Source organism: the organism of the source record quoted next, unplaced genomic scaffold (assembly GCF_019419815.1).
Source record: "Pyrus x bretschneideri cultivar Hongxiangsu unplaced genomic scaffold, Pyrus_bretschneideri_v1 Contig2, whole genome shotgun sequence".
Lineage (NCBI taxonomy): Eukaryota > Viridiplantae > Streptophyta > Magnoliopsida > Rosales > Rosaceae > Pyrus > Pyrus x bretschneideri.
Window position 1 is genome coordinate 13,675,436 of NW_025999501.1, and position 23,238 is coordinate 13,698,673.

General features: G+C 36.3%; 2 protein-coding genes across 2 annotated transcripts; both read left to right on the plus strand.

Annotated features, from left to right (window-relative positions):
* Positions 1–472: 472 nt before the first annotated feature.
* Positions 473–4,281, plus strand: LOC103940997 (RHOMBOID-like protein 1). Its single transcript, XM_009351179.3, has 6 exons — positions 473–1,059; positions 1,723–1,886; positions 2,150–2,313; positions 2,410–2,675; positions 3,543–3,669; positions 3,970–4,281. Exons 1-6 carry the CDS (start codon positions 728–730, stop codon positions 4,090–4,092), a joined length of 1,176 nt encoding a protein of 391 aa, XP_009349454.2. The 5' UTR covers positions 473–727; the 3' UTR covers positions 4,093–4,281.
* A 1,030-nt stretch (positions 4,282–5,311) lies between these two features.
* Positions 5,312–11,982, plus strand: LOC103940996 (ribonuclease II, chloroplastic/mitochondrial). The gene is made up of 14 exons (XM_009351178.3): positions 5,312–5,690; positions 6,064–6,223; positions 6,388–6,501; positions 6,607–6,684; positions 6,755–6,886; positions 7,335–7,556; positions 7,785–7,967; positions 8,125–8,187; positions 8,300–8,406; positions 8,484–8,633; positions 9,228–9,387; positions 9,778–10,173; positions 10,714–10,938; positions 11,312–11,982. Exons 1-14 carry the CDS (start codon positions 5,404–5,406, stop codon positions 11,432–11,434), a joined length of 2,400 nt encoding a protein of 799 aa, XP_009349453.2. The 5' UTR covers positions 5,312–5,403; the 3' UTR covers positions 11,435–11,982.
* Positions 11,983–23,238: the final 11,256 nt, after the last annotated feature.

Below are 23,238 nucleotides of genomic sequence, written 5' to 3' on the forward strand. Positions count from 1 at the left end.
TTTTACCCAAATCCCAATTTTTTTTTTCTCATTCAAATATAGTGTAAGAGAAATCACTATATTCTCTCTATGGGACGCTTTGAGTTAGCAAGGCGTTGTACGGTCCAATCACATGATAGCTCTCAAGTGTTGGCATGGCCCAAGCACGCATAAGGCGTACCGATGCCTAATGCAAGAGAAGAAAGTCAAGAAGCGGCGCTGCGAGAGACTAATTAACTTGAAATTTTTATTATTTTGATAGTAAGAGCTAACACGTTATTTTGAGGAAAAAAAAAAAACAGATAAAAATCCTTTTACTTAAACATTAAAAACAGATAAAAATCTAATTAAATATTAAATTTGTTATTAATGTGGATCGAATATAAACCCTCTTACTTAAAAATATTGTATGGCGAAAAAAATTAGCATTTTGCATTATTCTAAAATTTATATCTTATAGTAGTATCCTTTTAAATTTCGTAACACTACGTCAAAAGCTCGAACAAACAATGGCTTGAAGGTAAAGAATTGTTAGGCGAAGACACGTATGGAGGACACTGTCGGCCAAACGAACCAGTTCAATTTTAGGCAAGCAGCTTCTCCAACGTTGACCAAACCAGCTACACTTCCCTGACTCTCTCTCTCTCTCTCTCTCTCTCTCTAAAACTACCATTCTCTCTCTCATCATCTCCGTCTCCACTTTCCACATCCTTCATCTCTCAAACCAATCGATCTTTCGACTCTTTCAATGGCGGGGGAGCCACCGTCATCGGGGGCCCAAATGAGAGTGAACTCACGGCGGCACTACAACGTAGTCCACCCAGTAGACATCGAGACGCCGCCGCTAGCCTCCCCAGCTCCGGCCGCGTCTCCGCCCGTGTACAGAGAGATCAAGCATTTCAAGAAATGGGTTGTCTGGCTGATTCCTGTCTTTGTTGCTGCCAACGTTGTTATGTTCATCATCACCATGTATGTCAACAACTGCCCCAAGAACTCAGTCTCTTGCATTGCCACGTTCTTGGGGAGGTTCTCCTTCCAGCCTTTTAAGGAGAACCCACTTCTTGGACCGTCCTCATCGACGTGAGTTCGTAATTTCTGCTGTTAAATTTGAATGATTCTGGTTGTTTTCGCTTCGATTTTCCTTTTTAAGCAAAATTGGCAAACGATAGGATAATGTACGCTAAATTCATCTAAACTACGGCCAGTGCGGAAGGGTTTGAACCCGAAGACGCAGCGGGTTGAAGAGAAAGGCCCTGTCCACCACTTGCAAACCCTTTGTTTTCAAAATTTCTTACTTTACTTTTCATTGTTATGTGTTGGGAACATGTGTTCAAGTTTAGAACTTTATTCGAAATCATTTGGTGGGTATTTGGAACTTTGGAATTAGATTTTCAATTGGTTTGTGAAGTACTAACTTTTAATCTCATTTGGGTCTGATCCCTTAGATGTTTTTGTTATGAAATTGTTAATTGATTGCATATCGTTAATTTGATACATTTTGTTTGAGTTAGCTCCAATTTTGTGCTTTAAGAAAACCACTTGGTTCTAAGTTTTGCATACTTTCCGTTGTTCTGTTTCCATAAAAAGATGTTTTACAAGTGGGGATTGATCCGAAATCATTTGGTGGGTGTTTGTAATCAGAGTTTTCAATCAATTGGGGTGGACCCTTTTTGCTCTAAAGGTTGTTAATTGATAGAGATTGTAAGTATAAAATGGTATTGTGTTGGATTTTCGTTGGTTTAGGTTGCAGAAGATGGGGGCTTTGGATGTAAATAAGGTGGTTGACAGACACCAGGGGTGGCTTCTCATCACTTGCAATTGGTTACATGGGGGTGTTTTCCATTTATTGGCTAATATGTTGAGCCTTTTAGTCATCGGATATCGGTTAGAGCAAGAGTTCGGCTTCGGTATGTATTCGAAAATTAGTTTTTTTTAGTCTAATTCCGTGGTATATATTATCTGCAAATTCAAAGAACTTTGTGATCATAAGCATTTTCATCATTCAAGGGAATCGACTGATGATTCTTTGCACTGCAACCTAGTCAAGTTAGGCTTTTATTATCATCGAGCCAAGTCGATTTGGTGATGTAGGTTTTGCTTATTTTACTTCATCTCAGTAAACTTAGCTTGCTCATGTTGTTTGTGCTATTCTCGTGTGTTTCTATTGCAGTCCGGATTGGGTTGCTATATGTCATCTCTGGACTTGGTGGGAGTTTGTTGTCTTCACTTTTTATCCAAACAAACATCTCTGTTGGTGCTTCTGGTGCACTTTTCGGGTTGCTGGGAGCCATGCTTTCTGAACTTATCACTAATTGGACAATTTATGCTAGTAAGGTAATTGTTGAACTACTTTAAAGGAGCTTCATACTTCAGAAAACAAAAATTTGGTGACATTCAGGAACCCGTATCTAATTCGTTGTTCTTGTTCAGTTTGGAGCTCTTTTCACCCTCCTGATCATCATAGTAATCAATTTGGCAGTGGGGACGCTCCCACACGTTGACAACTTTGCTCATATTGGAGGATTCCTTTCGGGATTTTTTCTTGGGTTTGTGTTTCTTATCCGCCCCCAATTCGGATGGGTTAACCAAAGATATACTTCTCCAGGTCCAGGATATGCCTCATCTCAAACAAAATCAAAGTTCAAGACCTATCAGTGCGTTTTGTGGGTCCTCTCTGTGATCGTTTTAATTGTTGGGTAAGCCAATTTGTTTCTGTGCTTCTGTGCACTTCATGTTTCCATATTTAGGTTGCCATAGTACTAGTAACAGTATATCAAAGACAAGATTACTACTAACTAAAAATATAACATGCTGACTTGTTTCTACCCAATTAACATTTTTAATAAGTTCTTTTTAGGCGATATACAGCTCCTCTAGGACTTCAGGTTTTGCTCAGCTTCAGCCCGGAATTTTTTTTGTACTTGTATTGAAAGCGAGTTTCTAAAGTTCTTGTACCAAATAAAAAGAGAAATGCGCACTTGCCTGGATGTTGAAATCTAGCTTTTGGAGTTCAATGTAATCATGAAACAGAACTTTCTCTATTTCAAATACCAGATTAGTGTAGAGTTTCCCATTCCTGGCTGAAGCTTTTTCTTGGTTTCTTCTACCTAGGAATAAGCCTCAAAGCGTCGGAAACTGATAATAGAAACTTTGCCAATTTTGGAGATGCCTACATATAGACTGGCAGATAACCTTTTCGAAACATGGTAGCAGCTTACGCCGGAGTAATAATTAGATTGGAGACATGGGTTCGGACTGAGGAGAGCTCTATATCAGTATATTTCTTCGGTGTGATCTTTGTTTCTCTAGAAGTGAAACATGTATACTTGGAGAGGCTTTGCAACACTCAGCACCCTCATTTTTGTTCTTGCTTTTCTTCTTGGTTGTATGTTCTCCTTCTATTAGTTCATGTCAAAATTGGTGCAGCCGGGGGATATCATATATAGTAAACTTAGGTAGTTTGGATTCATTCCTGGCTGGGAAAGTTTGTGTAATTTGAAAATTTAGTAGTCAATTACGCAGCATAAATTTACAACCTAAACTGATTTTTGCTGATATGGCAGGTTTACAGTTGGCCTCGTTATGCTTCTTCGGGGAGTTGATGCCAATAAGCATTGTTCTTGGTGTCATTATTTATCTTGTGTCCCAACTTCAAGATGGAGCTGCAACTCGGAGCCTGCATACTGCACGGTACCTAACACTCTACACCTGCTCCTACTTGTGCGTATAATTTAATACGCGCAATCAGTTTTACAATCCAAACCATTTTTCTAAAACTGGATCAACTTCTTAAGTTAGTAGTAGATGCATATTGTCCAAGTCCCTGTGCGTTAAATGGAATTGTTCATTAGAAAGAGTCGGTTTATATACTATGAAATAATGTTCTGAGGCAATGTACGTATGGCACTTGTGAGCAAATACAGTCTGTCGAGTACTTATCGTGTGATAACTGCATCGATCTGACTCCTGTGCGCGATGATCTCATTGCAGACAAACCAGATGGGTGATCAAATCTATTTAACATGCTCGAGCAACGGTAAGAACGGGACGTATACGGTTCCAAATGCAAGCAGTTCTCAGATCCAGGGGTTATGTTCTCAGCTTTGCAGTTGATTTGTGCAGTCAAGAGGTTCCATGAGTTGCTCAGATGTATAACTTTGTTATTATATGTATTCATATCATCGTGTAATCTTGACTCTTGATCTTTACTATCAATAGGAATTTGATTTGTGTACACTTTTAAATAGAAGCATTATGTTTGACTCTCATAAATCGCTAGTTCGATATCAAATTTTTACTTCTTATTGTGCGGCTTGATCCAACTATGACTTATTCCAACCCCCAACCTAATATCATTGCGTAACAAGAATTTATTTTCAATTTTTTATTTTCTCTTTGTGTCTTTATACACTTTTATTTCACATTCTTCTCCATTCTTTGTTCTTCCCTTCTCCCAGACTTTTCCTCTTATTACAAGAGAAAAACTCAAAACGAAATAGTTATCAAACCGATCAAAATTCTTTTTGCCCTTGAGAGGTCGTTTGATAATCATTTCGTTTTTAATTTTTCACCTTTTTATTTTAAAATTGAAAAAAATGGAAATTGTTATAAATAGACAAAAGTTAGAGAAATAACCTTTGTTGGGGATACGAGAGAAGTGAGTGCAAAATATCACACTGTTTAGTTTTGTAACTATAACACAAAAGGATTGCAGGTAAAAAGAGGGAGGGATACTGGTATTATTGCTTTCACCTATTTTCTTTGCTGTGTATTGTAATCACATACGAAGTGCTCTTTATATAGAGCCACATCCGTAACAAACAAAAATGTGAAATGATTGCCCTTTTTAAAAGCATCACACAACAACAATTACACTACTATTGCCCTTTTGAAAACATCACATAACAACAATTACATTACTCTTCTCAAGTCTTCCTCACTTAAAGCATGTGGTCATTTATCCTCACAATTTTACAACAGAAATAGTTATTAAACGGCTTTTTAGTATTCATGTACATATTAACAAACCGAAAAACTACAAATGACCTCACACTAAAAAAAAAAAAAAACGAAATGATTATGAATCCAATCGTTTCATTTCAATACAAGAGTTTGGGTGTGACAAAACTCAAACAAAAGGGCGAGTGTAAGAACAAACATTTCGCAGTCACGAAGTGGAGAAATTTTTAATTGTGACTGAAATATAAATGACATACAACATGTTTTAATAAAATTAGCGAGAAATTTTGTATTTTAAGTTGTTAACTTTTTAGCATACATATGTCACCGTTAAATTTAAACGGGTACCACCTCAACTGGTCATATTGAAATCCCTCCACGAAGTGATAGCCCATTTTATCATGAAGTAGAAGAAGCAGAGCAACCCAAAAATTCGCTCGCATATCACCAAACCTTTCATCGGCCATGGCGGTTCGAGCCACTGTGGGCAGCTGCTCAATCTTCCGCTCCGCCTCCTCTTCCGCTTCCTCCCCCACTCTCCTTCCTTTCCGCTGCTGCCCTTGCCATTTCACTACTCTCCAGTTCCGCCGACTCTCCAAATTAGGCATTCGCTTCCCGATATTTCGGTCCGGTAAGCTAGCTCCCGGCCATGGCGGCGGCGTTCAAAGCACCTCCGTCCACAGCCTCGTCGATAGCGTCATGGAAGAGCTCGGCGCCCTGCGCAGACGGAGACTAGTTCCCGCTGCCGCCAAGTACCTTCTCTCTCTCCCTCACAAAATTATCACGTTTCTCCTAATTTTCTTCTAATTATCGTTAATTATGAACTTAGAGAACTTGGACTTTGTTTGGCAAAGATAACTGGATTGGATTGGATATGTGAAAGGACTAAATGTGGCGGGAGATGGATTACTCGAAGAAAACTAATTCATTGTACGATTAGACGGGAGAACAATCCCATTCTAATCCCCTCGAAATGACCTTCGATAAACCTTTTCAGGTTATCCATTCCAATCCAGTCCAATCCTAGACACCAAACGAAGCCTAGAGTAAAGTAATTATGCGATGTTTGGTTGAATAGAAAGAAAAGGCACATCTTTAATGCATAAATGATATACTGTTGTGAAGGGTGGAGCTGACAAGTAGTGGTGGGATTGTAGAAGATAAGCTTGTGAGCCGGACGCTGCAGCAAGGGTTGCTGCTTGAATTCAAGAAGGATGCAGAGAGAGTGTTGCTGGCCGTTGCGCAGAAGCCCGATGGCAAGAAGAACTGGATGGTGTCCGATCAGGTTCTACTAGAAACACAAAACAACTAATGCGGCATATTAATAGGTTGCTAGGTGTTGGAAAACTCACTGTTCGTTGTTTTTAACTTTAATAAACGCAAAGATTATAGCTTGTTTGCTTTGCTGGTATTCTGAAGTTTGTGTTTTGATTGTTGTACTTATGTCAGAATGGTGTTACATCATCGATTAAACCACAACAGATTACATATATTGTTCCCGGTGTTGAGAATTTTGACCACACAGAGATATCAGAATTTATTCAGAAAGCTCAAGCTAGCTCGGTTGGTGATTTGGTTCCTGCCCAAAAGTAGTTGCGGATAAAATGTTTTTGTTTTCCCTTCTTGTGGTTTGTGTTTTGGTGAAGGATATTAGTTGATTTGGTGCAGGATCCAGCACTGCTTGAATTTGCTTGGGTTGAGCTCCTTGAAAAGAATAAGCGGGTGACGGCAGAAGAATTAGCTGAGGTACCGTACATTCCAGTTAAAGTTTTTATGTACTACTGCTTCTTCCAGTGACACTATCTCATTCATACAGATGATATTTGGTAGTGTGGAGCCTCTTGAATGCTACTGTGCTCATCTGTTGCTTTCAGAAGACGAAGTATACTTCACTGTTCTGGAGACAAAAGGTTCTCGCTCTATATATGGACCTCGACCTGCTGTACAGGTACAATATACATTGGTTCAACATCTTGTCCAAGAAAATGGTTCATGTAGGTCGAGAGGCCAATTAGATATGTTGCCTTGGTTTGAACATGTCTATCTTTAGGGCTCCTCATGTTAGATGTGTTTCAAGAAAGAGTGATTCTAGATAGATGTATGCTTGGAGTGATTCTTGTCATATGCTATTTCATAAGAGGGAATCTGCTTCATTGTTCATGGAGAGGGATAGGATGGTGCCCTTCTATTGACCATTTCGCGACCAAGTATTGACCGTAGTGATTTTTAGATTAAGGTGCTTTTGCCCTGTTTTTGGCCTGACAAGAAAAAAAGCCAGTTATTCTTGACACCTGGTAGAAGTAAATGCAAAATTATTGGGTTGAGTTATCTTTGATAACCTTCATCTTGATTACTTGTTTGCTTTTCCAATAATTTTAACATGAAAGTCCTTTTAGGTTGAGGAACTTCTGCGTAGGAAGCTCGCAAAGGAGGCTGCTGAGAAAGAACTGCAGGAGTTTAAACAATTACTGAAATCTGCTAAGGCAATGCCTTTAAATGCTAAACCTCCCAAAACTTCTTGGTTGGCTGAAGAGAAAATCAGACACAAAATTGAGTCTCTTGAAGCTTATGCTATTGATGCCTGCACAAATGATGACCAAAGGAAAGCAGCCGGAACAGTAAGTCTGACTTAAACGACAGTGTTTTAGTTTCCTGTTGTAATAGGTACTTACTTCTAAGCTCTGAAAATGTATGGGTTGCCAAGAGAACAGTTACCCTCATATGGTATTTCAGGAGCTAAAGATATTGAATGATGTTATGCCCTATTTCTCTTTAATGCTCTTTGTGTGATAATACATGATGCTTTGTTCCTGATCTGTATCTTCTTGTATATACATTTTTGTCAGATCCTAAGAACAATGGGGATGGTAAAAACAGCCTCATCAGCTTTGAATCTCCTCATAGACATTGGGTATTTTCCTGTACACATGAATCTTGACCTGTTGAAGTTGAACATCCGTACTGATCATTCAGATGAAGTTATAGCAGCTGCAGAACATCTTCTGTCAGATTCATCTGATTTAGATGTGGTTAGCCTGTTTCTTTTATAAATGTAGTAAATTAGTAATACTCATTTCACATACTTAGTTCTACATGGAATCATTTTGTGTGTGTGTGTGTGTGTGTGTGTGTGTGAAAATAATTAGTTAAATAATTAGACTAATTCTGTAAATGTTCTTCCTATAGATTGAAAGGAGAGATCTCACTCACTTGAAGGTCTATGCTATTGATGTGGACGAGGCTGATGAGGTATGTTTTTCACATGCCTAAAAATGTTATCATACCTCTGCTGTCAAAAAAGTAAAATTTGCCGCATCAAAATTTGACCTCTCTTGTGAATTTTTTTATTGTAATATGTTAGCTCGATGATGCCCTGAGTGCAATGAGGCTACAAGATGGACGCATTAAAATATGGATTCATGTTGCAGATGCAACTAGGTTTGTCCAACCTGGGAGCATAATAGACAGGTAGCTCTTGAACAGTACAAGAAAAAATGGATAAATGTTCGTGTTGCACTCATTTCTTATTAATTTATGATGTATAGGGAGGCAATGAGAAGAGGAACTTCTGTATTCTTGCCCACTGCTACTTATCCTATGTTCCCGGAGAAACTTGCCATGGAGGGAATGAGTTTGCAACAAGGAGAGATTTGCAATGCAGTTACTGTATCTGTGGTGCTGCACTCCGATGGAAGGTAAAACTTTGCTTTTTGCAATTGGCCCCCCTCTTTGAGATCTCATCCCAATTGATGCTGTATTTTAGTTTAATGGAGTTACACAGACGGCTTGGGAACCATTACTACTTAAAGGTTGTTGATTACCATAGAATTGGGATTGGAGGTGGTGGTTAGATATATTTTAAATTTGAGTGAATCCTTATTCTACAGAGCGTGAAATGAATAAATCATTCTTGTTGTCAATAAGATAATTCCAAAATCCATATTACGTCCCATCTGGATATGTGTATTATGACCTTAGCTTTATGCCACTACCATATTTATGTCTCTTAGCCAAAATGAATGGCAACCTGTATGTTAAACTTATGTCTGGAAGTTCATAGGAGTTTAAGACATCCAACTTAATCTAGGAGTCTTCTATTACCAACTACATATGTAGAATGTTCCCACCGTTGAGGCTTTTTACACTGCTAGGATTATATAATTATTCGGAACGAGTTGGGTCGATATTTCTTTAAAGCATTATAGCTTTTGCTAATTTGAAGGGTAGTTTTCTTTTTGCCAACTAAATTTTACTAATGAACTAACTCCACCTTCTTTGGGGTTCGACAGTATTGCAGAATATTCAGTGGACAACTCAATCATTAAACCAACATACATGTTAACATATGAGAGTGCATCTGAGCTTCTTCATTTGAACCTGCAAGAAGAGGCTGAACTGAAAATCCTGTCTGAGGCTGCAACTCTCCGGTCAATATGGAGACGAGAACAGGTTGAACTTAAAGAACCAGAGCCAATTTAACTCCGAACCTTTGTAGTGTGATTCAAAGTTCCAATGTATATTTTTGGTGTCTCATGATCCTCATGATCATGGTTGTACTATCCATAATAACATGGACCCTATAGAGATTCTACCATAAATATTAATCCTGTGCAAAATCGTTAGATCACGACATATTGGGAAAAAAAATCGGAAACCTGTCAGGAAAAAAGAACAGATCTAAAACTCATTTCAAACAGTTTCATCTATAAAACAAACATGCATTTACATTTGTTAATGGAAAATGTTGATTTAAGATCTCAGCAAGGATTGTTTTGTAGGCATGATATGTATCAGTAACCCTCCAATTCTTCTGATAATAACTATATGTGCATTTTTCAGGGCGCAATTGACACAGCCACATTGGAAGCACGCATCAAAGTGGTAAATCCAGAGGATCCGGAGCCTGTTATTAATTTGTATGTAGAAAACCAGGCAGACCCTGCAATGCGACTTGTCACTGAGATGATGGTACTCTGCGGAGAAGTTATAGCCACTTTTGGTTCTAGAAATAACATTCCTTTACCCTACAGAGGACAACCCCAGTCCAACATCGACACCTCTGTATATGCACATCTTCCAGAAGGACCTGTTAGAAGCTCTGCTCTTGTTAAACTAATGCGTGCTGCTGAAATTGATTTCAGAAAACCTATACGTCATGGAATTTTAGGACTTCCGGGTTATGTTCAGTTTACATCTCCCATCCGTAGATATATGGATCTACTAGCTCACTATCAGGTGAGTTTCTTTCATGCAAGTATAGTTCTTAATAATCTACGATGTTAAATGTGGACCTTGCCCTCAATGGGTCTGTTATCAACAAAATCATATAGTGTTTTTGATCTCTTGTTTGCCTTTTGCAAGTGGACAAACTTTTAAGTGTCACTGCTATGTCGAGTCTATTGTTCAAACCAGACTTACTAAGGTAATCAAATCATGTTTCTGTCTATATTCCCTCTGTGGGACAGATTTGGCACGCAGAATAAAAATGCAGGTATTTTATGTATCTACCCTTTTTTAAACTGGTCTTTAGCCATATTCTTCTCACGGGGCAGCTTGAACAGTTTTATATGTAATATCGTGCTAGTTGAGCACACATTTATTTAACCTTACTCATTAAATCTTATAAATTCGACAAAGCCAAGGTCAGAGAGTTTAGTGAAGGTGGTGGGGCCAAGTGCTATGACTTCTTCATGTTTTATGAAAACATTTACACTGTATTCAGCCACACTGTTGAGTTAATGTTGTTAATCATTGATGAATCCATTTGTTATGTAGGTGAAAGCATTTCTTGCAGGGGAATCTCTTCCTTTCTCGGCTGGTCAGTTGGAGGGGATGGCATCTATTGTAAACATGAATGTTAGAGTAGCAAGGAGGCTCTTTAGCAGCAGTCTTCGCTACTGGATATTAGAATATCTGAGAAGACAGCCAAAAGAAAAAAAATATCATGCGCTGATTCTTAGATTCATTAAGGATCGGATTGCAGCCATATTGTTAGTTGAGGTAGCATCCCATTGCATCTTTTAATTGTAAATGCAGATATTTGTCTCGTGTTATTTGTAGTTTGAAACTTCCAGCACCGTATTAGAATTACATGCTAGGACAGTTTCCAAATAATTAGGTGTACAGTTTCATGATAGATTATATCAACGACTCTTATGGAATATCCTATATACTCTGCAGATCTAGTGTGGACATATATGGTATATGTCAACTGAGATTATTATCTTTTTTGTGTTTTCCCTTCTATCTTGCTTTCAACTGTTCTTTTATTTGCGAGTGTGATATTCTTAAGCTTTAATTGATCTTGGTCACTTGCAAAACATTGCTGATTTGTTGCACTTACGTCAATTGTGTCCAACTTGAAATTTTGCAGGTGGGACTTCAATCTTCCGTGTGGGTATCCGTGGGAGCCCAAATTGGAGATGAAGTTCTTGTTCGGATAGAAGAAGCTCATCCACGGGATGATGTGCTTTTACTTAAAGAGGTGGTCATTTGAGAGACAAAGAGCCATTCGTTTCACCGGATTTTGTTATCAAAGAGACGTATAGTCGCTGATGTGACAATGATCTCTATGGGCAAGCAATGTTCTCTTGTTACACCATCTGTGAGGAGTTATTGTAAGCATCGTCATCTGCAGCAGATGATGCCCAAGCATTATTGGAAAACCGTCAAATATGAGGAACAGGAATTCGCTTCAAGACCTTAGCTCCACATGTGCCCCGTACTCTGCTTGTTTTTCTGTGGGCGCGCTATTGGCATCCAATCGATTGGGATGTATAGCTCAATACATGGCAGAAATCGTAGGTCAGCATTTCCTAACAAGTTTTGTGTATTTCTGGTGTCGAATTTTGATTGATTTTAGAAGTAAGCATATCTAAATCAGCTGTTCAATTCGTAACTAGCCGAAGTTTGAGAAATAGTATATGAATCAGAAAATTTGAAGATGTCAGGACAGACAGTGGTTTAAGTTTGCATAGCCGAAGTTTTGAGAAAACTGGAGATACTTCCGAATCCTTGTAATAATGAATGTCTTTGTTACTTTTCCGTTCTCAGTCGACCTTCATTATTTGTGGATTGGTGAAGGCTTGTCAATTTGCAAAAGGTTGTAGAAAAATGGATCTGATTGTTTCAGTTTGATACTTGATAGTACCATCTTTTAATAGACCGATAGCGTTAATGGGTTAAAAAGTTAGTTGTTAGGGGAAGGAGAAGCGGTGGGGATTGAACTTGCACCAGTGTGCATGAGCATGGATGTTTTTCGCCACTCAATTTAACATATGCTTCTAAAATTTTAAAGATGTTAGTATAGCTAAGCAGGTTTATGTGAGAATAACAGACTTAGGTATAGGTGTCTAACAATATTATTGGCATGCATTTCTTGCTAAAGAATGACTCATATATTATTCGCATACATTTTTTACTAAAGAATAACTCATTTTATATTTTAGTCTTATCCAATTCCGTGTAATTTTAGTCGAAATTATTTTAACCAAGCACTCCTACCAAATACTAGCAAAATCAGACAACCTTACGAAATATCTCATGATGTTTTAGTTTTTTCGTCTTTTTATCCCCTCTATTTTTATTTTGGGAAGATCTCGCATCATGCATGTTTAGCTTTTATGGTCAGTCACGTGAGAGGATAAAGGCAAGTAATAATTACCTTCAAACTGCGTACGGCAAGGGAGACATGCTTTTAAACTTGTGTGCTGCTTCATATTTAATTCAAAGAATAATTATATCGGGAAATTCACCTTACAGGGATGAGGGATCCTCCATCATCAGATGGCAAACCTGCTTTGTCTAGGGTTTCACATGTTTTAGAGCCTAAATTAAGAACAATAGTTCGCGGTTGAAAATTCAACCGCTAGTCTTACTTTTATCTAATTAGATTTGAACACATGTTTAAATAATTAAAAGTGTAAACACAAATTCGATACATATTTAAATTTGATTGGATGAAAGCAAAAGTGGCCATTGAAAATTTAACGACCAATTATTGTTCCTAAATTAAAGTGCTAAAAGGTGCATGATATATGGTGAAGAATTAGGGTTTCTTTGTGCTCATATCATGCAGTCATGTGTGGTAGTACTGCACAAACATTGACACAGGATCTCAATGACCACCAAAGACAAAATTTTCTTGTTTTGTCCCCCATTTGTGGGGCTATACCTAATTGCTTTGACCCCTTTAGGGCATAAATGTGAAGGGTTGTTATCTAGGGTTGGTTTCTGTTTGGTCCTCAACTGATCATGCACGATGAGGTAGCTAGCTAGCAACCAAATGAGAGGGTGTGAACACTTAACAGGTGAAGGACCCTCTCAATTTGCTTATTTATTATCGAATGCCCTAGATTTTTCTCTAGTAAATAAAGATAAATGGTGAACCGTATATTACATTGCTCAAAATCGACGTTGCTTTGCTTAACACCCAAGATCATAGCTGATCTAGATCAAGCTCAAAACTTGGTATATACTACTATAGAAGCATGAACAATGTGGTCTAGTAGGACTATAGTAGTTCTCTTCTCAATGTTAGATGAGGTTCTGAGTTCGATCGCCATTTCTCGATAATAAAAGAAAGGGATTCTTTTGTGCGGCCAAGAGCTATAGCAAGTGAAACCAACTCCAACACATGGGTTGAGTTGATATCGGCTGATGGGTTCATGCACCGATCCAAAAGAAAACAAAGGGCTTTACAACATGTTTGATGGATTGACATATGTGGGACTTGATAGTGGTGGTAGGGGCGGCTAGAAACACCGAGATCGAGCCTGTGTTTGGTTCATTGAATTGAAGCTTCATCATCTGTATTACTTCCAGCCTAAGATTCCTTTTGGTTACTAATTTTACGGGGTAATTAGTTGGCCAAGTTGGCCAACATATTTTTTTAGGCTAACTCCATTTAACACCCTCAAAATTTGATTGAGATGATTTTTAAATTGGGTCACGAGGTTTTAATTTTGTCACATTGCCCCTAAAATTTTGAATTTGCATCAATTTACACCTTATATATTTGAACGTCTTAGTATCCATTATTTATGAGATTTTAGGCTATGTGGTGAAAATGTAGTTTACATGTCAACTAAGTCATTATTTATGAGTTGTAGGCTATGTGATGCAAATGTAGTTTACATGTCAACCAAGTTACAGGTTTTATACTCACTATATCATCAGTTTAGTAAAGATTTAAATAATTCATTGGAAAAAATGTTTAAATTAATATAGTTTCAAAACCTTATATAGGGGGCAATGTGAGAAAAATGAAACCTCCTGACCTATTTTAAAAATCGCTCCAAACATGAAGAGTGGAAAATGTAGTTAGCCTTTTTTTGTTTCTTTCAAAAAGGCCAACTTTATTGTTCAAAATATTAGGAGTTTATTTGTGGTCCGATCCAAGTTAGAAGTTTGATGGGTACTCTATTCATGTCCTTTTATTTAGCCAGCCTCTCTGCAGGTGTCCCATACTCTGTGCCAACATTACATGCTAATCTGACATGCAAGCACATGTTTTAATTTGTTTGTAAATCACATCAGAAGATGATGCACGCGTAATAAAACGACCATACAAGAAATTTAACCCGTATATTCTTTGGGAATAAAGATGATATTTACCTCATTTTGCTGTTTCTGTCAATAACTCATTTCAATAACCGTCTCCTCAAGTTAGAACACTCTATTCAAAGGGGTAACAACCACAGAGCAAGTATAATTGTTGTTGGCGTAGTTATTGTTAAACGCGTGACAAACAGTCTAATGTATGATTTTTTATTTTTTATTTTTTTAACTTTTTGTCTGATTTTTTACCATGCTTTTAGCAATAAGTACTCCAACAACAGCCGTGCTTGGTTCGTGATTGTTGCTCCATTTTCTTGTAGTGGGTAGAAAATCACACTGAATATAACACACATGCAACTATTAGATTGGCGAGATAACTCTCCTCTAAATACAGGCGCATTGACATCATAAGACTGATGCAATTCGCTCTTCTCTATTAGGGTATAGATTAATCATAACAACCAAATTGTGTTAACATTCACTACAAACTCACATTGTACATTGTTGGTTCCGTATGCAGCGTAGAACCCTAATTTGAACTAAAAATGATAACAAACTACATATGCATGCACGTACAAAAGGAAATAATAAATATGATAAGGTTCGTGCTGTGCGTGTCCGATCGAGAGAGGTCGCAACCGCTCTGGTTAGGTAGAAAACCTATTTGTGCTTGGACAAATTAACGGTTGCAGAGGAGTGAGAGATCACATGGAAAGAGCAGAAATCTGCAAGAGTTCTGTTGATGGATGATAGGTCAGGGAAAAGTGGTCCTTAGAGGACCCCTTGCATACTATCCATTGGTCCTTATTATCCCTCCCTCTGATCGATCATAAGTTTTTTTACACACATGGCATGCTGCTGCCGATCATTCTTGTCACACCATCCACTCCACCCTTTGTTCTTAGTTAAATTTTCATGGCATATTCACGCACCTAGCTCTACCATGTGGGATAGTTTATATAGATTGTTATTCCTGTACTATTTTCCAATGTATTTTTTGAAACTTGAAAGTAGATAATATTATTGGCAAATATAAATTGCGACAACTCTTGAATAGTATTGATTATTTAGTTGACGTTAATTCAAGTTTGAATCTAGACAACAAAATATGATTTTATTTTTAACAATGTATTTGTTATAAGTAGGTGTATTTATATATAGGTTATAGTTTTAAGCACCAAAATCCGTTGTAGCACAACTTGATGAATTCGAGTCAATCCCCACCATTAGAATAAATTTTATGGTTTAAATGTACATTTGCTGAATGGGTAATGCTAGGAGACCATCAATTTAAACCATACATATGATATGATTGTTAATGATTGAATTATTACTTAAGTGTTGACTAACGTGCTTAATTCATATTAGTAACACATCACATGAGTTGCAAATGTGGTCCAAAAAAATTGTCTACATAGCATTACTCTTGCTGAATTGAGCTAATAATATTAACTATATTAGGATGATTAAAAGTGTGACAATTCTATATTTTCATGAGGATGCCTATGTTAGGGTTACATAAATAAATCAGTCGGCAAAGACTTTGTCATAAACTAGTTAGCTAGTTCGATAAGGAAGGCATATTTTCCATTAAAAATTACAAATGCTTTTAACAACGTGCAACCGAGAAAGAGTGGTCGATAAGAAATCTGAGTTCTCTTTTATAGATATATAAAGTATTATTATAACTCGCAATATATAATTAGCCGTACACATTATCTGTTTCCACAAAGTGTACATTCTTTTTCTTGTTAATTAAAAGTCCAAGGTGGTGTCAAACAATAAATTATATAACTTAGAATACCGTTACCATTTAGAAATACAAAGTCAAAAATTCGACACTGCATTTATAAATACAAAGTCAATACATGCACCCAAATAATGTATAATTTAGAACACCATTAGCACGTTACTGTGTTCTGCAGATAAGAAAATACTAATATCAATGCTGTTTAATGAAAAGGTTTGTATTATATATGAACAAATATATGTTAATTAGAGTAATCAATAAGTATAATCACATAATTTAATGATAAGCAGGTGATAGCTAACATGAAAGTACGTTTGCTTATAAGAGGGTACGGAATAATTTGGAGTACTGTCCCTTGATTAGAAAACGGCAGAATTAATTTGAACATGGTCACTTCCTGCTCCAGATGATACCTAAAATATTAAACCTCAAATAATATACGTTAATATTTTAGCTATATATCATATATGGCCCTTGGCTAACTCACCTCTCATACTATACATAAACGGAACACTTTTGGGTTGCGCTATTCACATAAACATTTTTATTTCTTATACATTCTTTTAATTTTCGATTTTCAGATCAAATAAATTGAAAATCAATGACTAAAAATTAAGGTCAACTAGCAGGCCCTTCACGTCTCTGCCAGTCATGCATGGCTGTATTTAAAAATATTTTTTTATTTTTCAATTAGAATAAAATGTATATTGAATTGGTTTTTTTTTGCATATATAAAGTTTTTATTTTAATTTTTATAAGGATCAAAATATGTTAGTTGCATGCATTTAGAATTCTCATTACTCATTATTTCTTGTTGATCATCAACTGCTGTATTTCGAAATGGGCAGCAAGCCCCCCATTTTTATGAATTAGGTAGGCCTAAACATTCCAAATATAAAGTAAATAAAAGAGAATCGATTCTCTTATTGATTATATTAACCAATTTATATATTACATTTGGTGTCTACTTATCAATAAACAAGCTTAGTGTTATTATTTTGAATTTGTGAGATAATTCTTTAACATAGGTCTTACAGGCTGCCTGCCTAAGGATTGATTCCGATAAACTTTATAGACCCAGTATGGTCTAGATCAATACCGATATTGTCTCAACTTAATTATATATAGCTGGGTGGTGGTGAGTTTTATCATAAAAAGTCTCAGTTATATTAGGGGTTAAGACTCCCAAATATTAATTATATATATTTTTGTCATATGACCGGTATGAAATCCTATCCTCCAACACGCTCCATCACAAGTGGCCCTACAAGGGGTCACAAGGGAAATCAACTCCCACATTGGGAGGTCAAATCATTATAGTAAAGTTAACGCAACTTTTTTAGAGTCTGGTCAATGGTCATCATTTAGAGGCTAGAATCAACACAATTTTTCGAGGGCCCAATCATTCAATATCTTTAAGTTGAAGCTTGCACAACTTTTCAAAAACCCAACTTAAGAAGGCAAACTCGAGCTCATTAAACCACACCCAGATTGTGTTGAAAGAATAGTCTACTGTGACACCATGATAAACTTTATGGTACAACATGACCCACAACCAATATTAGGATGTTGTCTCAACTTTACCACCTACTGCTAGGTCTTGGTTTTTATCGTAAAATTCCTCAGTGATATTAGGAGTGAAAACTCTCATATATTAATTGTATATTATTTTGTCATATAACCGATGTAGAATTCTATTCTCCAGCAGAATCAACATGAGATTGAACCGTCTATTCACAACAAAACCCATTAAAACCCAAAACAAAGTTGAAAAAAGAAGAAGAAAATGAACCCTATTAAGCATTATAATAATGCATACAGAACAATTGGTCAGAGCAAAATACCAAACCTTTATTCCAACGCGTATTTCGTATATTAAAGTGATTTAGGCTCATTTAATAAATGTTTCAATTTTTAATTATCATGGTAATAAAAATTTGAAAACTACAAACTTGTTTAATCATTGTTGTCAGCCTTCGTTTAAAAAAAATTGCTAAGCAAAAGCTGAAACCTAATACGGTGAATTATCAAATTTTGGCTTAATTTTGGAAAAAAAAATAGTTATTGTCACATCCCGGTCCGGGGCGGATCACTTCCCGGGCCCGCTCCACCACCGTAGCACGATATTGTCTGCTTTGGGCTTACTATTCCCTCACGGTTTTGTTTTTGGGAACTCACGAATAACTTCCCAGTGGGTCACCCATCATGGGATTGCTTTAGCCCCATTCTCGCTTAACTTCGGAATTCTTACGGAACCTGAAGCCAGGAGCTCCCAAAAGGCCTCGTGCTAGGTAGGGATGAAAATATACATATAAGGATCACACCCCTAGGCGATGTGGGATGTCGCAGTTATCAAACTACTTCTTTGAATATCATTTTGTTAAAAAACACAAACTAACCCATTTTATTAGCATTGGTTTATTGTTTTGTTTGACTTTGACATATAGTGGGATTTAACTCATATAAAAAATTCATCAAACTAACTTTTGAAGCAAAGTTGATACAAGCTCCCATTAATCGATATGCGATAGACATGATTGGAATCGAAGGCAAATACATATAATCCCCTAAAGGATAATACTTGTGGTCCCCTTTTGGAGGAATGAGTTCATTTTTTCATTTACAAATAACGTATCTTTATTATAAAAATTTCATATTTAGGATGTTAAATTTCTTTTAATCTTCATTTGAAGATCATCCCTATAAAAAAATTATTTGAATCGAAATTCGTTTAGTCATTCAAATGTAGTAGATAAATATACGGTTTGTCATAAATATGTTACTTGGTACCTATATATTATTGATTTATTTCATCAATTTGGATGAGTAAACGAACTTCGTTCTAATTATTTTTTTTTATAAGGATGACCTTTAAATGAATATTAAGAAATTGAGCGCTCCGATGGTGAAATTTCTACAATTAAACTACAATATTGCAAGTGGAGAAATAAGTTCATCCTCCAAAGTGGGAATACAAGTAAGACCCACCAACTCATGTGGGTTCCATCCCTATTGGAGAGATGATACAAATATATTATAAGAATATCATTTTTGTATGGAGAAAAGCTAAGAAGACTCTCTGACATCTCACACTTTAAGCTCAATTTTCGTGCCAACATTATAGAACATAATGCTAAAAATATGAGGTAACAGAAAATCCATAAAAAAATTCACTTTTGACAGAGTCTGCTAATTAGCATTTCTCTTATATATTAAAGTGGGAGGCATAGCTAGCGAGAGCACAATACGTAGAGAGCTCATGATTAGGGCTATCTCACTGGAGTGCAATTATTCTCAAAGCCATAAAATTACACCGCCCCAAGATGAAAGAATATTTCCTAATTCTCTTCTGAAATATATAATTAATCATAAAATTGCATGCGATCGTGTTTGGATCCCAAGAAGCTTATTATGTATTCGCCCGTACAAAACTACACATGCAATGCAATCATAGTCAACCCTTTTAGAAACCAATCACTCACCATCCAGTTCCAGATGATGAATGAGACAGAGAAATTTTGGAAAACCCAAATCAAATGTTGCTTTGGTTTATCAGTTTTATCTTTTGATAGAATTTGATCTATCAATTCTACAAGAACCAATTGATGTTCAAACTTTTATGTTCGACTCTCAACTAATATTGAAATGTTTCATGTATTGTTTATATTTTGGCCTCGTTAACTCTAATTTACATTTTCTTACATTATAGAGAATCGAACTCTAGATCAGTTTTAATCCTAATTTATTACCCACCATTCTTCACTACTTCAGTTTAGACTTTCACTAAGCACATGAAATTAACTGAAGTAGTGAAACCCCATTAACCGGCTCATACAGTTAGTTGTAAAGTCAGTTCTATTAGTTAGGAGTCAAAACAGTTTGCATTGTTTATTGGAGTTTGGTTAGATGTTGTTAATTAGAGATTAATTATAGTCTTAATCTATGTCTCCGTTATACACTAAGATATAATATATAAATGATTCTACACACTCGTGGTATTCAACATGAATGCTATTATTCTATTCTCTATATTTAAACCTCGCTTGTTTGCATCAAATAAGCAACTGTCATGTTATGTGCTATATCAATTTGTAAGTTAAAAAAGAGATGATACTATTCACCGATAGTCTTTTAAACTTTACAACGTACATAGTTGTGCAATTTGTTTTGCATTTCTCAAATTTTCACCCTTCTTTCTTAAAATAGATACTAATAATTAATTAGCTATAAATGCATCCAATTAATATGTATAAATAAGAATTAAAAGACAAAGTGATGGGAATCATTAATTTTAAATTGTCATGTCCTATGATATCAAATTACACATTAATTAAGCAAAGCCCCATGCATGCATAACTAACTTGATACATTTGAATTACTTAACAAAGTTTGAGTTCCGTACACACAAAAATGAAGGCCGTAAGGGGAGCTGGGGCAGAGTGGTGCTAGCGTTGCACCATGCAGCATGCAGCAGCTGAGTACGTACTAAGCTAAAGCAACACCATACATTACACATATCACATGCTTCATTAATCCCCCTCACAAATTCACATTAAAACGTGCGTGGAAAATTTGGAGGAGGAGAAGGAGATCGAGATGAAGAGGTAGCTAGAGATCCAAGGAGATCTGGGTGGCACGTTCACATGCCTTGCCATGCATGGCATGGGGTTGGTACTGTTTAGTTGGGGCAAAAGCCAACCTTCATAACTCCATTGCCGATCGATTATGATGATGATGACCTGGCAGATTTGCTAGATCTAGTTGGTCGGTGCGCGCATGAGTGGGACACCTTTTAGCTTCCTAACACATTACGTGTCAAAAAGTACCAGCTAGCTGGCTGCACCCACCAGCCCCGACACATGCCCTCTCAACCATATCATCACCAATATGTGTACTTTTGATTTAGGGTTTCTTCCAAACTGTTTTTTTTTTAAAAAAAAAAAAACTAAAAAGATAACTAAATAGGCTTCTTTATTGTTTAATAAAAACTTTAAAAGTATTTTCATGTTATAAAAGCATTTTAGTGTTGTTTGGAGAGGTACTTATTCATAATTAAAGCACTTCAAATTTTATAGAACTTTCGATGTGTAAAAGCGTTTTATAAAAAAAAGTGTTTCCTATAACACATTCGGTCCAAACATGAAATTAATGAATGAACACACAATGGTGGGTCAAAGCTGTGGTATGTGAAGGTAAAATAAATATTGAAAGAAAAATTTTTGCAAGAACTTATAAGAAGGTAGACTACTCCGCACAAAATCAATTGGCTTATAAAATGTGGTGGTGAAAGCAACATATGTGCCCCTTGTGTGACACATTGTCACGTGAGAATGATAAGTAAGAACCAAAGTTTAACAAAAGAAGGAGAAAAAAAAACACATAACATGCATGCAGGTTAAAACTCCACGTATACAGACTATAATATTGACTCTTTGTGGAATATTCTGCAGAATTAATCCATGCATTAATTTTATATTGTCAAATTTAGTGTGCGGGTATTATCATGATCATGTTACATGTTTCTCCATTTATCTCATGATGCTAACATATGTGCTTATATTTATTCAATTTATTTAGCCATATACAGCACATTGTGGCTTCATCACGGCAATTTATCTTTCTAGATGTTGGGAAGACTCACAGAGGCATTTCAGCCTTCTCCTGACTACTATTGTGTGATTCATCAACGTCAAGAATTTCACTCAAGACGTGCCGTGTGAAATACAGATCTGGAATTCGTTCCCAACCATTGGACTATAAATAAGAAAAAGCATCACATTACATTACATGTTATATGCCGTTACTTAAAGTTTTCGAGTGATGTTATGTCTACCCACCTAGTTTATTTGATAACTAATATATATGAAAAATGGATGCAAAATGTGTGCGAAAATAAGTTAAGTGAATCGGCATAAAAACACATTAATTTCTTATTAAAAACCTAATGTAAGACAAGTTTAAAATATTTCAAGTACAAACTTAATAATTTATACTCATGGAAAAAACAATTAATATATATAGGAAAATAAGTAGGGAAAAAGAAAGAGAAAGACTTAATCGGTGTATTTAGGGGGAAAATAAGGAAGAAAAATGAAAAGGGAAAGGTGGCAATTAGTGAAGGCACATGCATGCACCATGCAGTGTGATATGGAGATTGGAGAGGAGTCTAGAGGAAGACAAATACGGAAAGCAAAAAACGAGGACAAGGATTTTCTTCTTCTTTTTTTTTTTTTTTTTTTTTTTTTTTTTTTTTTTTTTTGAACACTCAAGATTTTATCTTTGTAGAGAGAGAAAGAAGAAGAAAGTAAAGAGAGAAAGAAGAAAACAAAACTGTCAGAGGAAGTGCGGAAGCAGAGGAAAAAAGGGTGGGGAGAGAATCCTCATCCAAAGGAGAAAGCAATAATTCCATTCGCATGCAGATATTGAACCTTTTTGGATGAGGATTTCAGCAATTATGGTTCAACTTTCAGCTAGCAAGCTTTAAACTTTAAAACTAAAAATTGGAGATCTTGGATTCGAAACTTGTTTCTGGTGTGAAAGTTAGATTTGTGACAGGAGGAGGCTGAAATACCTTTATGAGTATTTCTAGCCTCCAGAATGAGTGGATAACCGTGGTTTGCTACCAGTTGTCCTTCTTTAAAAAAAAAAACCTTAAATATTATCATGACTCTTCGGTCTTTCCCTCCCTCCGCCCTCTGACTCACGGCGCCTTATGGTCTTTGATGGCCATTTGCCCTCGTAGCATGGATAGTGGATTCACACCAAATACATAGACCTAACAACCTACAACTACTAATTCTAATAAGGGTTAAAGTTGAGTAGTATCTTAATTAATACACCGTAAATTCATTTAGTATGATATTTTATTGAAATGTTAATACGAGTCATGAATTCCAATCAGAGTTTAGATGGAAGCCGTATATGTAACAACATAATCTGATTGATTCTTAATTGTTAGAATATGCAAAGATCTCTGCAACCTAACGTGACTC

What these genes read in the sequence shown, in the direction of transcription:
- LOC103940997 (XM_009351179.3), top strand. Translation starts at nt 728, where the DNA reads ATGGCGGGGGAGCCACCGTCATCGGGGGCCCAAATGAGAGTGAACTCA. An exon ending in CTTGGACCGTCCTCATCGAC is followed by an intron (nt 1,060 to 1,722) that starts GTGAGTTCGTAA and finishes TCGTTGGTTTAG; the next exon opens with GTTGCAGAAGATGGGGGCTT. An exon ending in CGGAGCCTGCATACTGCACG is followed by an intron (nt 3,670 to 3,969) that starts GTACCTAACACT and finishes ATCTCATTGCAG; the next exon opens with ACAAACCAGATGGGTGATCA.
- LOC103940996 (XM_009351178.3), top strand. Translation starts at nt 5,404, where the DNA reads ATGGCGGTTCGAGCCACTGTGGGCAGCTGCTCAATCTTCCGCTCCGCC. An exon ending in ATGTGGACGAGGCTGATGAG is followed by an intron (nt 8,188 to 8,299) that starts GTATGTTTTTCA and finishes GTAATATGTTAG; the next exon opens with CTCGATGATGCCCTGAGTGC. An exon ending in CAGCCATATTGTTAGTTGAG is followed by an intron (nt 10,939 to 11,311) that starts GTAGCATCCCAT and finishes GAAATTTTGCAG; the next exon opens with GTGGGACTTCAATCTTCCGT.